This window comes from Aythya marila, assembly GCF_965140915.1.
Source record: "Aythya marila genome assembly, chromosome: 2".
Taxonomy (NCBI): domain Eukaryota; kingdom Metazoa; phylum Chordata; class Aves; order Anseriformes; family Anatidae; genus Aythya; species Aythya marila.
In genome coordinates this window covers 148,129,626-148,147,322 of record NC_139043.1, presented here as the reverse complement: position 1 = coordinate 148,147,322, position 17,697 = coordinate 148,129,626, and the positions used below count along the sequence as shown (strand labels likewise).

At 35.4% G+C, this 17,697-nt stretch overlaps 1 protein-coding gene across 1 annotated transcript in view; it reads left to right on the top strand.

The window, feature by feature from the left end:
- Window positions 1-17,697, top strand: part of ADCY8 (adenylate cyclase 8) — a 123,281-nt gene that overhangs the window by 102,531 nt on the left and 3,053 nt on the right. The window contains exons 13-16 of the mRNA XM_082755464.1: window positions 1,041-1,122; window positions 6,351-6,509; window positions 10,336-10,482; window positions 16,598-16,690. Coding sequence (XP_082611590.1) covers window positions 1,041-1,122; window positions 6,351-6,509; window positions 10,336-10,482; window positions 16,598-16,690 — 481 coding nt within the window. The remainder of the gene's footprint in view (window positions 1-1,040; window positions 1,123-6,350; window positions 6,510-10,335; window positions 10,483-16,597; window positions 16,691-17,697) is intronic.

Sequence of the window (17,697 nt, the reverse complement as noted above, 5' to 3'; positions counted from 1 at the left end):
AGTTTCTATTTGGTTTAGTCTTGTCAAGGTCCACCTTTCTGTGTTGTCTAGTTGTCTTGGGAGTCCTCTGGCAAGAATCATATATCTTTCTTTCAAAATTACATAAATGGATTCAGGGTTTGGGCTGTGCATTACTTAAGGTTGCACTGTTTCCATTCAGCTCCAAATTTTGTTCCCTCTCCTTTTTGTTTCATTATAAATTGGCCCTACCAATTCCCCAACCTCTCCATTCATGTCTTTCCCCCCTGAGAAACATGCCTCTCTACAACCCCCTGACATTGTAGAGATAATTGCTTTTTCAGTTTTGACATCTTTTCACATAATTGTAATTCCTCTTTGTATCTGAAATCTACTTAAACTGTTCTGGGCTCTTTTCACCATATTTCATCACACTTTCTCCATTGCTCCACACACAGCATCTCTGATTCCATTCAGGAGAAAACACTTTCTTAATTCATCTTCTTTGTTTCCCTACTATCTACAAACATTTCCTTTATTTCCTGTCATAGGCAAAGAATTCTATGCTCTCCTCTTTGTGTCTCAGTAAAATCAATATAAGTATATTTAAATTTCAGCAACTGCCTTGGGGTCCATTTCTTATCTCAAGTCCCTTTTGTTGGACTTTTACTGTCACACTCTGGAAGTTTCCCTTTACTAGATCCAGCCTAAACCTTTCCCTATGCAGATACCACCTCCTATACATGGCAAGGGCTGTTGTGTTCATTGTTGTTTATAAAGCTCCCAGGAAAGTGGAATGACTGGCACACAGCTTACATATCACATTTGAAAGAGAAAGATCATCACCTTCTGTGTACTTACTGTAGGCTACAATTTATTTATTTAATACATTTGTTTCCAAACAGCAAGCACTCTAATTACACTCCTGTCCTCTTGAACTAATTATTTCTAAGTTAAATGTTCAAATGCAGGAGACTTTTTAATGAACAAGAAAAAGTACTAGGGAATTACAGAATGAAATTTTTGCATGATTATAACAAGCACTGACAAATCAATAACTGTATTTTATTTTATTTTTCCAGAACAGACTTCCTGGGTACAAAGGAGGCATCTTTACTACTGATGGCAATGTTCCTTTTAGCTGTATTTTATCATGGTCAACAGGTAATGCAAACATTTGCCTCAACCATTCCCTATATCACTTGCAATTGCAGGATGTGACAATAATTACTTTCAAAATACCAACTGCTTTTTTATCCACTTGAGCATATGACCTTTAACAATTTAATAAGCCATATGCAGAATCTGATTAAAGAAAGCCTACATCTGACACTGCCTAGCATTCTTAAAGAACATGTGCAATATTATATTCAGCAATAGACAAGTTATATTGTAGTTGTTGATAGAGGTTGAAGGAACAAATAGGATTTTGTTTATCTTAGGTATTTTTGCAATTCTAGTGTTATCTGACTACTTCAGTGTATTTGAGCAGGCATAAAACCAAAATGAAGAAAGGGAATAACAAATCAGTAAATAATAAAAATCCCTTGAAATGACTTAGTATGTTGATAGAAGAAAAACACTGCACTTGAGGAACTGAGGAAAATTTTAGGTTATAGAAGTCTAAGCACCAACACTGACTTTGGGTCATGGACCACTTCCAGGAATGCCTTCACCTAGACCATAGCAAGGACTTAGATGAGGATGATACTTGAGGAATCAAGAAACTACTGTATCAAAATAATAATCAACCAATACATTCACTAAAATACATCTAAAGCAGGGTGTTTTCTTTGCAGTGCTTCTCATTGACAATTTCTATGGCACTACATATCAAGCATGCTGACTTCAGGCAGTTTCTGTTCACATAAAGACGAACAGAACTACTACTTCAAAAGGAAGCATCAATGACAATTGCCCTTAGACATGGTCCTGCATGTTCAACTTGCTTAAAGATTTTCCCCTGAAGAGGATTAGGCTGATTAATACCAGCATTTGTAGATCCTAACTGGAGTGAGGCAATAAGAGAAGGCTAGGAAATTCTTAGCATAAGCAGATACAAATCTAAGGGTTGGCAATCTCCTAAAGCAAGAGTAAGCATTTAGAAAGAAACACTGATTAAGACAGAGTAAGAATTAAGACAGAATCCCAAGTAATGCTCTTCAGGATCAAAATCTGAGTGTACACATTTGTATTTTATGAAAAACTGATTGAGGGTATTTGAAACTGTTCTCCAGCCTGGAGGCCTATTGGCACAACACAGCCTTTTTCCAGTCTGTTAATCTTCCTTGTCCCATAAAACAGAGTGGATATACCCAAACTGCCCTTGGAAATGGTCCCTAATGTGTGCTTACCTCTGTACGTTCTCCCAAATGATTCATAGGGCTAATCTATCAGTTTAACAAAATCCAAAAACAGTGCCTGAGAACATTTTCTTGCACTGTTTTATTTACTTTTATAAAGTTAACATAAAAGTATCTGTAAAAATACAAACTATGATATATATATTAAAAGAATTATAAATTATAAAAAGAATTATAATAATCCAGAGCACATTAAAAAAGCCTCTTCAATTGTTTGAACTGATGGAGAATTCATTAAATCTGATAAAGCTGTCCTCCAGCACAGCTTTACTTCTTAAAAACTGCAGAATTAGAATCACTCAAGATATGCCTCATTCTAGGTGTTTTTGCAAAAGAGATTACTTTTGTAAAATCAAGCTCATGGGTATTTAATTTCCGAACAGCTCATTCTCTGCTATTCTTTATCCAGTGTGATTTAAAGTTAATCCCTATATTTGCAGATATACTTTTAAATTAGATTCTTATCAAGAAAAGGTTCTGTGAGTATGTCTAATCAAAGTCAGTGTCTTAAAATCTTACGTGTATTTCAACCAAGAAATAGAGACATTCTCTTGTGCTAAACCCGTAATTATATATAGTTCTATCACTGATTTATGACATCAAGCCAAATAGAATAATTCCTCATTAGAAAGCAAATTTCATCTAGAAACATATTCTTAAGATGAGTAGTACACATTTTACAACAGTATTTCTGCAAGCCAAAGTTGAAAAAATGTTCATTAAAGAAGTATTGTGGACAATTTTGACGTTGCACATTCTGTACTTAAAATGTGTTTATATACCACTTTAACATTTTAATGAGTTAAATATAACATATAACATCTTTCAAAATCTTATCAAAATACAATATCACATACAGTCTTCTCTCTTGGAAATGCATCTCTTGTGAAAAGACACAAAAATAAGTAACCTATTAAACCTGAGTGCAACCTACCACCATGGTTTTGAAAAAAAAATAAAAAATAAAAATAAAAAATTAACAAATGCAGAAGGAATAAAACTGCCCACAGAAGGCTCAGTCCTTCTCCTCCCTCTACTCCAATTAGACCTTATGAAGCAAAGGACAAAGACCATCTCTGGTTTCTTTTGGGTTGCAGATGGGTTCTCATGTAGGCAAATGTTGACCAGTTGCTCTTCCGCTTCTGGAGATCTTTCGTGCAAATGACAACTTGACTTTGACAGGGCAGGCAGAGACTGCTTTGTACACAATAAACTCTAAATGTAAGAGATATAGCTTTGCTCTCCAAAGCCTTGTGGGAAGGGAGGAAGAACTGACATTCCTACAAAGCAATCTATCTGCAAAAAACATGACCCCCTTAACCTTCTTTATGCTTGGGAAAACAAGGAAGAATGAGGAAATAGGAAGAGGAGTTTGTTACAGTTGAAAGAGAAGAAGAGAGGAAAATACATATCTAATTCTGATATTATGCTACAGGTCTCTTCATTAATCTTTCTATGCACAGATTTTAAATTAGTGAGTAAAGGCTCTTTGCTTTTTTTATTTGAAGTTAGGCAATTTTCAGTGGTTGAATGTGCCCTTTTGTTATGTAAACCCTTTCCTTTCTCATTCTTAAATGAAAAAATATTCTGTCTCTCAAACACTGATCCATACCTTGTCCTTTCCTTGCATATGGCAATTGTCTGGAGAAAGATTGGGTTGTTTAGAAATACAGGACATAGGAAATGCTAGGCTTGCTGTGTAATACACCTGTTCTATTCTCTTCACACAGTATTGAAATTAAGAGTGCATATGGGGGATATATGGCAGAACAAGAAAACTTGAACATTTCAAGATCAGACAGTTACAGTCATATATTTTTATTTCTGTTCTGTTCTCATATTTCTAAACCCAAAACTCTACACTATAATTTTGTTAGTTTTAGCAAGTATCAGAACTTAGCAGAACATCTTCCTAAAACTATTTTCAAACCTCATATATATGACATCCTTTTACCTCTGAACTATCAGTGTCATCTCAACCAGTGAAGATACAAGAAAAATATTTTCTGCTACAATAAGATTATAAATAACCAGAATGAAATTATCTAAAATATAAATATAAACTGTTGCTATTCTGAGTTAGGTTTAAAGATGTGAAAAAAAATACCCCCAAAAAATACATTGCAGCCTTTTGAAAACCTTTCACTGTAGTGGTTTTAGATATCTGAAGCATCAAAGAACTTAGAATCCACTAGCAGCTCCTGCTCCAAGCCAATCTGTAAAATACTTTAAGGTCTTCTTGCAAAATTATAGTCAATGTTACCTTCACAGTCAGCTGGTAGAGATAAAAGTCAGATATGATCTTGTATGGGCTCTCTCTTTTAGCACAAAAGCAAGGCGAAAGAAAAGGAAACTACAAATGTCAGAAAAAAATGCCTTAAACATATATTTATTTTTCTGACACATTATTTATTTATTTATTGGGAGGAGGGGGGAGGAGGGTAGGGGAGTCAGTTAGATTAACAATCACAAGATGGAACATCAAAATATGAAAATTAGAGGAGACTGTTTTTAAAGGTGGCAATAGCATTTAGAGAGAATGTAAATCACTACTAAAATTACTACTAAAAGACTCATTTTTAGTTTTTAGGAAGAAAAGCTTCCTCTAGTACAGCCAAACTGCAAGCCCCCTTGCAAGATGTTTTTGTATATTCTTCAAAACTGCCATTGGTCACTGCTAACAGTGAAAAACATGGACCAGATGAGTCACTAGCCAATGCCTGAACCCTGTCTTAGTTATTCCCGCCCACTGCAGGCTTCCCCTTGGTATGCGAGTTATATCAGAGCCGTGTCCTTATCCCAGCACCTGTTGGCAATCCATTTGATGTCTCTCCCAATTAGAAAATGCATTTATTTACTGATGCTATACAACCCTCTTCTGAGTATTTGATTATTATCTCTGTTTAAAGCATCTCAAGTCTCAAAAATATTTCTCTTTCAGTTTGCATCAGAGAGAGATATATTTCCATCAGGTTGAAGCTTAATAAATCAGCTTTTGTACAGGCTTTGTGCAAGCTAGAGTATCACCTGCCTTCAAATCTGAAAGCTCTCCTTCAGTGCCATGAACTCAAAAGTTCTGGCAGTTGTGGTCTTGTCCATGTGCCCCTCAGGCAAAAAATGTGATGTTTCTGCATGTTCTCCAGCTAGCAGACAGCTGCCATTTTTATATATACAAATATACATGTATAAATATGCAACAAATATATATATATATATTCATATATAAACTGTGCTGTTCAGGAATATTAGTTTTGTTCTACGTACGTGCAGCACTGAAAGTCATCTAATTTGGTTAGACAGTATCAGGCACTGCCACTGTTCGTGTTTGAAATTCTTACTGTGCAGACCCTGGATCCCCAGTACAACAAGGAATGAGTATTCAAGGAAATGCCAATAGCATATCTTTCACTATCTTTTTAAAAAATTAAAAGACATACAAGTGCATGTCCCCACAACAGAAATATCTCATTTTGGTGCCACAGACTTGAAAGTCCTCCTTGACACTGTGTTGGACTTTTGGATTTAGTTTTGCTCAAAGATGCTCATCTCTAAGAAGTAAAACATGTTACTTTGAAAAGTATTTGGGATCATATATGTTATTTCCTCATGAAACCCTGTTCATTATATATATATATATATATATATATATATATATATGAAAAGGAGAACATATTTATTCCATACAAATATCTTCTAATTACTAATCTCCTGTCTGATACCATTATGTTTTTATTTAAATAATAGAAAGGTGTTTAAAAGGAAAATAACTTTCTGAAAATTTCTAGTCACTAACCATAACAGTAATGACAAATATTGTTAGTCCCAATATTTCTCTGAGAAACCCACAATACACAAGGCAAATAAAGGATATTCTTTCTGGCAATGAAATCAAATTCTTTCTGAGTCAAAGATCTTCAGCAATGTTGAAGAAATTACATGGCAAGAGCAGCCTTCCAGGATGACAATACAACAGCTACTCTTATCTTGTTGGGTTTTATTTTTGCACTTCTTTTCTTTCGGAAATTACAGCTTGAATATACAGCAAGGCTGGATTTTCTCTGGCGTGTTCAAGCAAAAGAAGAAATCAATGAAATGAAGGAGTTAAGGGAGCACAATGAAAATATGCTACGGAATATTTTACCCAGTCACGTTGCCCGTCACTTCCTGGAGAAGGATCGGGATAATGAAGTAGGTATCAATTTTACCTCTGAAAATTTCATTTAATTATCAAAAGAAAAACAGACCTTTTCAGGAATTGTTTTTACACTATTCTCAATAGTACTCAGTACAAAAATACTGCCTGTATTTGGCATCTGGTCCGTATTTTAAAAATAAATGAATAAACAGTGAATTAAAAAAAAAATCATGTTTTAATGTTAGGGAAATTGGGAAATTACTATTCTCTGTGTTCTGCACGTCTAGGTCTGCATATGGACTGCTGTTTCCAGCTTTAGGGTCCCCCGTATGAGATACATAAACCTAGCAGAACAATTTCAGTTTAGGGCCACTAATATTATTAGTATTTTCAGACACCACGACATATGACAACAGGCTAAGAGAACTGTGTTTGTTCAGCCTTAAGAGGAAAAGGATGAAGGGTAATCTTATTGTTGTCTTCAACTACCTACTGGTTGGTTATAGAAAAGACAAACACAAACCCTTCTCAGATGAAGGACAAGATCCAATGGACACAAGTTGCAGGATGAAAAATCCCATTTAGATGAAAGAAAATTTTTGTCCAGGGATCTGGTCAGATATTTCATCAAAGCCTCACAGAGGATGTAAAATCTTCAGCTTTTCAGTTTGGCAAAGGCCATGACAAACTTGACCAAATTGTTCCTGCTTCTAATGGAACCTTCCAAAGGTCCCTCACAACTTTTGAGTCTATGAAAATCAAATATTCCTAAAAAAGTCACAGATATTTAACAAAATACATGTGAAAATTTAAGATAGCCCAGTATTGCAGAAGTATTATTACAGCCTTGCCAATTGTTATGCAAGAAATCTGTTCAACAGGCAGCAGTAGACCCAAGCCTCTTGCATCTCCAGTCCTAAGAGAACATCTTTGCCATTTCATATTGCTTTGCTTTGAATTGCCTTCTCTGTGCAATTAACAAAGCACCCATTTCAGAAACACAGTTTGTAGCTTTGTTTCTAAAGCATATTTGCAATACACGTAGAAAAGCTTTATAAGTGTAAGCTAGTTGTGCTGAAGGTCTGTCAGATTGAGGGAAAAGTGGTAAAAAGTCTGCTGGTGGTGGAGTTTCTGCGTATTCCTAAAACAGAATTTGGAGAGGGATTGCTGAAGAGATAGAAGAAAGATCAGCATTTGATTCTGAAAACAGCAGGAAATCACTTAATCCTTATCTGAAATAAGGCAAATGCATATTTTAATATTATCTGTGAATAAAGACCATTGTATTATAAAATTGGGATTTTCTCATTTAATGTTGGAATTATACTTAACAATGAAGACATAACAAATGCTTCAAAATTAAAGTTGCCAACTCTGACATACCCAGATTCATTGTGTAGTAAAATGGATTCAGGTCTCCCTCTTTCTGATTCTACATTTTGAAAATAGATGTAGGCAGCCAAATTACACTACACAATGCGGAATCATTGTGCTCTGAATATGTGATTTCAAATAACACCAAGGGAAAGGTGACATAGTGAGAACCTGCAAGGGAAGGAACTATAGGAATCATCTTATTGAGGAATACCCACTCTGTGGGTATTAAGTGGTCATAAAAACACCACATTTGCACATGAGAAAATGTATGTGCGAAACCTGGCTAAAATACTTCATTGCAAATAGAACGGACCTGATACCAACCATGAGAGTGTTTTGTCATGTCTCCATTATGGATTCTCAGGGAATATGTGTCCTCTCTTACTACACATCAATTCACATACACTCACATGTATAATAAACTTCAGAAGCAAACAGATGCCCCACAGATCATTGCTGATGCTTCAATAATTTGCCATTGAATTCGGTGCCACCAGTTTTGCATTTTGTAAGACAATTTCCCAGATTGACTATACTTGTGGATGATTTATGTGTGAGTTGGCTGGCTGTAACATCTACTACATTTTAGTACAATCAATTCTGCTATTCAAATCTGGCCATTAAGTTAATTTCTCTGCTCTCAAAACATGAATTCCCTGTAATGTATACTGTAAGCATTTTCTCATGGATATATTATTTTTGTCTTGATGCTTCTTACCAAAAATAGAAAAAACTAACAGCTGAAGGCTGAGCCAATTGTTTTCTATCTTCAAAATCTGAGGAAAGTATATGTCTGATTGCATATGTGCTTCAAGTGCATATTGTCTTTTTTTCCATAAGGCTCAACGAACTAGTGTGTATTACTTTTTTTCTATATCTGTGAAAGAAAACAGAAATATCCTTAGAATATGACTTCCATGACCCTGTAGATGTTCTTCAGTGGAGGAAAGTGTAAGGGTAAAATGGTAATCAATCTCTCTCTCTCTCTCTTTTTTTTTTTCTTTTTTTTTTTTTTTCTCCTGAATAAGAGGTTGGCAGTGCACTTGGAAACTAGTAGAATTTTTCTATTTTCTCTGGAGGACACATTACTAAAAAGTCTAGATAAGCAGTAGCATTAAAAGCATACCAAAGTGCAGGGCAGGGGTTCAAGATGCTTTTATAGGGAGAAGCAGAATGATGGAGCATAGGAGCCTGAGGTGTTCACATTAAGTGTATGGGGTCCAGTCCTTTTATAATGAGGGTAAAGTGGTAACGTTTCCTAAAGCACACTAGTAAAAGCATTGAGAAGCAACTGCTCAATGCCAGAATATCAAGGGAAGTCCCAGGACAGAAACAAAAGAAGTACCCAGACATTGGGCTACATTATGCCAGTTTTTGACCTTGCACTGCCAGGACACAGGAAGACCCAATGGTTGGAAGTTGAAATTAAAAAAAAAAAAAAAAAAAAAAAAAAAAGGAGAAAAAAAGAGAGAGAGAGAATGTGTGTTGTTGTGGTATGTTATCCACTAGGAAAGCATACCAGGAACTGTGGAGATTCCTTGGCATTTTTTTTTTTCCTAAAAATAAAAATAAATTGTTTGGTCTCAAAGAACTGACTATATTTCACATGTATTTTCACAAGAACAAATACATATATAAATTGTCCATTCAATACCAGAGTGAAATCTATATGTACCATAAGTGAACGTTTATGCCAGGGGACACTTTATCATTATAGCCTCCTAGGTCTGGTCCCTTATAGACTACTTTCTATCCCCAGTAACTCTGTTATAACCCTCGCTTCTGTTTCTCCCTTCTTCCAAACCTTAATAACAGGAACCTCTCCAAGAGCCAGGCAACCAGATGGCTCCATAGTCACCTTAAGAGAACCACAGGTAGAACCACAGGAGAATCAAAGAGTAGACAAATTTATAAAGACTTCTAAAGTATAAATTATCCACTTGAAAATGAGGTAATTAATAGAATCTTTTCAAAGAATTCATATTAAACATTTAAAATGACACCACCTGGTCCCTGTTATCCTTGTTAATCTACTAATCTAGAAATATATTGATAGCTCCAAACATGTAAGACAGACTTAAACATCTTAAAAATAATAAATATTAGGTTCCTTTTACTTCCCTAACAGTGTTTGATTCTCTGTTACCTATACATGCAAATTAATTCCTCATTCTTTCAAGTGATTCCTCATATAAATTCATATTAATTCAGAAATTCTACTTTTTTATTTTTTTTAGTTTTTCTGGTGTAGTCTCCTGACCTCAGAAGCAGTAAGAGAGGTTTTCTAATAAAGGTCAAACCTTGCATAAAATCCATAATAAAAATATGAAAGCTGTCAGCCTGCTCCTGTTGAACCTGGCTAGTCAATTACACAATATACTAATGGTAACCTCAGTTATTAAGGTACTATTCATGGAAAAAATAAACATATTTTAATTGCTGACAAGGACTTTTTCTTCTCTATATTCCCATTCCAACTTGTTTTTTTCAATGTTCTTTTAGGAATTGTACTCTCAGTCTTATGATGCTGTTGGTGTGATGTTTGCTTCTATTCCTGGATTTGCTGACTTCTATTCCCAGACTGAGATGAATAACCAAGGAGTAGAATGTCTGCGCTTGCTGAATGAGATCATTGCAGACTTTGATGAGGTAATACCAGCAATTAGAGAAAATCTGGTAGTGCTTAGGTGATGAGTTCCCTAACACCAAATACTTCATCCTAAATTATCAAATTTACTATTTTTCTTCCAATAATTTTCTGATATTTTTTTTTAACTTTAATTGCTATTACAATTGTCTATTTTGCATTTTAATTTCAATTTGCCAAACTTTGGTCTGAATGACTAGTGAAACTGAAATCAATAGTTACTTGAATATAAAGGTACGCAGTTAAAACTAGTCTGCTCCAGCATACCTAGAAGTAGAACATGCCTTTATTCTGCAGAAGAAAGGGTGAGAAAATTTACAGCAGTTCTGGGAAATAATGATCTAAATAATGGTATTTATAAAGGTATTATTTTGAAGGCAATGAGTGAATGGACTCGGTAAACATTAAAGGTTTTAAAAACAGTGTCAAGTTAAATGTGAAGCACACATCTTTTAATCTTTTGTTGGGTAAAGAATGAAAGGTGGTGGCATTGTTACTGATGTCACTTGTCTGGTCAAGTAAGTAATACATTGGTTAAGCTGCTTGCTTTGTTAAGGAATTCAGAAGTGGAGAGGAAAAGAAGTGTGGAAAGGACATAAAAAGAAAGAAGTATTTATATAGGTATCCTGTCCTGTTCAAGAAGGTGAACAAGTGAGATTGGATCTATGTTCTGGACTGGAATATTCCATATGGGAAAGAGAATTACAGAGAAAATGGGAAAAACACATTCTTTTTAGAATTTTTCTGAGAAACACAAAATTGGCACTAACCTGGATTGCAGGGGATTGGGCATATGTATAGCAAGTAATCTTTGAGGAACAGTAAAAAATCCTAGCCTAGAATCTCATGTTCTGTTTATCTCTGTTTATCCAAAAAAAAAATTTTTTAATTCTTTTCTGTATTGTGGTAGAGTATCAAGTGGGGAAGTGAAGAGTGTCTTGTCAGGTTGATATTAACACATTCCAAGAAAGCAGAAGGAATGAGTTAATTCCTTCAAAATGATCTGGATCTAGATTTTACATCCCACATGAGTGATGTAACCATAGAACAATTTTCTTAAACAGAATAGGGAAAAGCTCTACTTAGGTAGTGCTTTGCAAAAATGAGAACAGCTTCTACCACTGTTTGTTTCTTTTTATTGTTTTGACTCTCAACTCAAAAGGCTTTATCAGAATACAAATTCTTAAATGTGAGTTTTTGAGAGATGACGAGAAGGGATACCAGGATTCTGTCTATAGATTAAGCATACAGATTATTTTTTTTTTCTTAATTAATATCTCAGTCCTACTTTAAGTACCGATCTCCCTTTGAGGAGCCAGTCTAAGGGGTTTTGTTTGTTTGTTTTGTTTTGCTTTGCTTTGAACTACAGACATCTCCAAGGGCTCCAGAGGAAGCTACTGGAGAAAAAGATGAACACTAGGAGACTTTATAGAGTGGTAGCTCATGAAAGCTGTATGAGGGTCAAATGTACCAAATTGTGAGACACAATGAAATTGAGGGTTAATTTGTACAGCTGAGCAAATACTAAAATTGACAGCAGGAAATAGAAGAATTCACAGATGCATCCCTGTGCATTTCAGTAGAAAACTAACTTCCTCTCCTATGAGAAGATCTCTGTCACCTGTTAAACTCCTGATCTGCTTTCCTTATAGGTATAAATATCTCGTTCTTATCTCTGAGATCTTGCACAGCTGTCAGCTTGCTTCGTGATTAATAGTTTTGTTTTTCTTTCCAGATCTGATTAAAATGATTATGGCTCAAACTTAATGCAAAGCCTATTGCTATGAATTAATTTAAGATATCTTTTCATGCATGTTCATATAATCTTCACGGCAAAATTTCATTGCTGCTGAGGTGATTACTGAAGACAACATTTTCATCAAAAACCTTAATGTGATAGTGCATTCAGGTCCCCAACACCTGTTCTGTAATTAATAAAGGACCTAATTAGGGACTGAATTATGTCCCAGACACGTTTAGTTGAATAATAGATATGTTCTTCGTATGAGTAGTAAATGAAATTATGTGATCCCCTGCTGACAGCTAACCTATTTCCAGTGTAGTCATGCCATTAGTTTACTCTGTCTAAGCAGTCTGGAAGGTGACAGAACCACTGTGAAGAGAGCAATCCTAGACATGGAAATGGAACCAGAAGTCATTTCAGGTCCAGTGTTTCAGGGGCAGTAATGTTTCCACGTAACTATAGACTGACATTATATGATGTCATTGTGCCTTTCTTTTCATGATGTTTCTTACCAAGATTGTCTGTCTCAACACAGGCCTGGAAACAAAATGCAGATGTGCAGCTTGAAAGCAGAGGAGATGTATGGAAGAACATATGTCCTTCATGGATTAATATTGTTCCTCAGCTTCATGTGAATAACTCTGCAGGGACAGCTGGATGTACAATTCTTAGGACAGGAAGATGTATGGGACTGGCAGGTCCCATACACACCATCAGAAAACTCATACTATCCTAGAGAAATCTGTTGGATGTTTTACCAGGAAGCATGCTCTAAATAACACTAGATATCTATGTTTAGACAAGTGAATTGAGTTCCTAATCTCAAATTAGATTCTACACTGTGAATCCCCACCTTACCTTTTACAGGTAACAGTAATAGGGATGTTGTATCCATAGTGCTAGGAATATATTTCTGAATGAAAGCAGTGGTAAAAATTGACCTGGTCTGAAAAATGTGATAGGGTGGGTTATTTTCACTTCATTTTAGAGGCATTTATTTGTTACAATAAAACACAAAGCTTACTGTCCAGATCTATTTTGTTTTGCACTTAGTGGAACTGTGTTAGGGAGTCAAAAACATTCAAACAAAAAGTAGTGAACAGTGGCCTTACAATATGTGCCACCAGCAGCTGGGCAGGGTAGGAGTCCCCAGACAACTCAGGATGTGACTGACTCTTTCTTAGGGAGTCTGGGAAACCTGGTCTAAAAGTCAGTATTGGGGAGCAGGTGACTAAGTCTTCTCAAAGCACAGTCATCACTTAGGATTTTTTTTCCCTGAAGGCCCACAAATTTGTTGATTTCTAGCTTGTCCAGGCATCTTGTTGATTGAGGCAGAATGGGAGATGTTTCAGGAGATATTGGGTTCTGGACTGACAAAAGGACACTTTTTTTTTTTTTTTTTTTTTTTTTGACACATAGCATCATTACATGATACAGTTATTTCCTATTTTGTACCCAGGCCCAGAGGTACTGAAAGGAATATTTCACACTTAAACAAACATGAACATTACAAATCTGTTTTTATAATTACTCTTTTTTATAATTACTCATAATTGTCTGAAATCTTAAGACACAAACAGGGCTAAACTCCCATTCTTAGAAATGTTGTTACCAAAAATTAATACCAGAACATTTCTCCTGAAAATTCTGAGTCTTGACAGACTTTTTTTCTGTAAAGTAATAGTCTTTCTAGTCATTTAATCTATCATTTGTGTATCTTAGTGATGGTACAGTTGGGACTTGTTCTTTAATAAGAGTTTACTAGTTCATAGGTTCTTTTTCCCTCTTTCCCTCCTTTTTCCTTTATCCTGCAGTGATTTGCACGGTGTTTATAAAAGCAGATTCTTATATACTATGTTGTCACAAACATGTTTTTTGGCAGCCTGCAGGATCCTGCTTTCAGACTTTGCTGATTACTTTACAGTTGTGTGGCATGTCCTGAAGCATTCCTTTTCTACTACTTTGTACATGTTCTACTGCAATCATATACCACAGGGTCTGACCTTAGCTGTACATGAACTGAATGATTAAGCTTCAGTTTCTTTTCAGATACCAACCACATTACAGTGATTGAAAATGTTTCCTGGACTATCTTGGTAAATTAGCAAGCCTACTTAAAGTCCTGTAACAAATAGCTGTTGCCTTAAGACTGAGTGGGAATACCTTTTCCCAATAACAAATTCCATCATCCTGTCATACTGTGAAGAAAGTAATGGGTAAATAAACCATTATTTGAAGAAGGAAAGATGTTTAATAAACAAGATAAAGCAAGAAAAAAAAATAGAGATTTATAAATAATAATGAATGAGAAGAAAGAAAATAAGTTTATTTCTTTTAAATTTCCTGAGAGACAATAATTTTTTTCTTCCTTAAAAATAATCATTTTAGATATTCATCATGCATTTTATGTTACTGTGCTCTCTGCTGTTGTTTCCAGTGAGCATGTGAAATGAAAACATAGTCTGTTTTTAATCAAGACCATTTTCTCCCCTTGCCCACACACCTGGTGCTCTCAGGCTGCTCACAAAAGCATAGAAAAGAGAAACATTCTTTTTCTTTAAGAGAGCAGTTGGAAGAGCTGCCCATGTAGGAGCGAAATGCAGATAATGGGCTTTTCTGGCAGTTTAAAGAAAATGAGAAGCGGGTCAAGTTTTTGGACTTTCCTGACTTGGAAGGGAGCCATTAACCATATGGCTGTGTGTCCCCTGCGTGATGCTGTGCGGCCTCCCATTAGAGACAGATGGTGTTGTATCTGTACATGAACGGCAGCGCTTCCAAGCCCCTAACACTGTGGCTGATGTATGCAGTGGTTACTTCAATCGCCAGGGATATTTCATGTTATGCCTTTGGTATGCTTTTCCCTTTGAATGAAATAATCCCTTTAGTTTTTAATTGACAGGAAACTCAAACCCACAAGATGGAAAAAGAATGCATGATGCTGTATAAAAGAAAGGGGAAAACTTCATTATTTTTTTGCCTCTCCAGATATTTTATTATTATTATTATTATTATTATTATTATTATTATTATTATTATTATTATTATTATTATTATTATTATTATTATTATTATTTACATTTAAATCCCAACTTAAGAACTGAAAGTTTCAAATTCATTGCCTAGTGGTTTGGTTGTTGGCTTTTGTTTGTTCATTTGTTTGTTTTGGTGGTGGTAATGGTTTTGGCTGTTGTTTTCCAGGACTGCCTAACCATACTGATGCTTGAATTTATTAGATACTACATCGCGTATCTTGGAGTTTCCTAGAGTATTTTGGTGTTACCTTCAGTAATACACATATTTAAAGCCTGTGATGAGGTGACGTGTCCACTTTCCACATAAAGCTCTGCTGTCTTTGGTAGAGTTCACAACCTGAAATCTGCGTAGGTCTCTCAGGCTCTGATCCCAACTTAATACAAAGTCTTTGTTTAAGTCTTTATTACTGTGAAGATGGGCTTGAAATACGGACCAGATTTACATTCCCACTCTACCCAGTGCTTTAGTTGGCAGACAATATTTATTCTTTCTCTTCCGGATTCTTAATCTGGCTAGTTTTTTTTTATTATTATTATTATTTGCTTTTATCTATCTATTTATTTATTTATTGTTATTACTCCTTCTTAGCATCAACACAGATGTTTACTAATTCCTCTTGGTTCCCTGATTATTATTTTTATTTATTTATTTATTTATTTATTTTGTAGAAGAGGTAAATACATAACAAAAGTGCAGATGGAACAACCAATGGACATGCCGGCATCAGGCATGGTAGAAAATACGGGGAAACATGCCATGCGTGAGGACTTGATCTCTCATAGAAATTCTTTGGAGGCATCTACCTCTATCCACTGACTGTGTAACACGGTTAAATGGTTAATTGGTTGAATTCCCTTTAATTCTGGCCTCATCACCTGAAACGTTGCCATAAGAGCACTTAATTTAAGCAAACTGAATTCTTCCCAAAGAGATTTAGGAATACTTTAATGTGATTGCATGTTCTTATATACAAGCACACATACACAAAGAGTTTGTCTTCATTACTTTTCTGTGATTATAACTCAGCAAATGTGGGATTCATCTGCATTTTTGTTAGGCTGGAATATGCATGTCTTGTATTATCCATTCCAAAATGTACCAAACAGCTTTACAGAGCACAGCAGGCTTTAGCTTGAATGCACTCTGTAAATAAATGATGTTGCAAAGAGCCACAGCTCAATGTGTCCCAGAACATGGAGCAAACTGTGCCATGAGGGGAAGAAAGCATGAACACAAAGATTCATTTCCATATCTGTACAAGCATTTTGCAATAAAAATTACACATTCTTTGTTTGTTTTTGTTTGTTTGTTTGTTTTTGTTTGGTTTACATGTGTATTAGTTACTAGGTGAAGAGAGATTTCAAGATATTGAAAAAATTAAAACAATTGGCAGCACGTACATGGCCGTGTCAGGATTGTCACCTGAAAAACAGGTAAGAGAATAGTCTACTTTAAGAAGCAAAGCCTTTTGGTGTGATCACACCATTCATATTAGAAAATATTAGTGTTATCTTTTTGATGTTCATAGAGCTGTGTATGCTAAAAGAAAATAGACATTTGGGGCTTCTGGCAGACAACAGTTGCACTTCTTGATGAATTGAAATGCCATCTTGTACTCTGAACAAGAACCATATGGATTCTATCTTCAAATTTGAGTTTATCAGAGAGAAAAAAAATCTCCTTTCAATCACACTGATGTGAATCTAGAGCAGGTCTATCTATATCTTCGGACATATTCTAAAGTTACCACTGTAACTCAGAGCAGAATCTGACTGGAAGTTTGCAATAATGTTTGAAAAGAAAGGATCTGTTCACTAGCAGCATGCTTATGTAAGTGCAAGGCTTCATTTAAACATTTATTACAAGGACATAGCTGTGTATTTTTAGACAGAATGATAATCTATACATCAAAATAAAGCTGACATGTCAGAGCATTATAAAACAAGAAGTCTGCACATTGCCCCCACCTACAGAGGTGCAAACCAACCTGTGCAAAAAAATTAGCCACAGAAGACACATACACTGTCATAGCCATGAACTTCAGATGAGCCAGATGAGAGAAATCCATTCATTGCTACATGCAATAATATGCCTGAAAATTGGGTCTCCAAAGGAATAAAATGAGTTTCTAAAATACATCCAGCAAGAAGTTGGCTGCTGTTGAAGTCTGTCTTGCTTGGCAACCAGTGCCTCTCCACAAGGAAGCACACCACAGAAGAGGGGTGTGCTGCCCCAGATCAACAGGAGAGTGGGAATCAGATCTGCCTACATTGATTGCAACTGCCAAGAAAACAGCAACCAGATTAGACTGAGCTTTATAAACTAGAAAATTTCCATTGTTTGTTTAGAATACATTATAAAACATGTGGAGTGTAACTAGCTGAGCATCTCCCACCTACAGAGTAACAAGTGATGCTGACAGCTAGAAATCCACAAAACT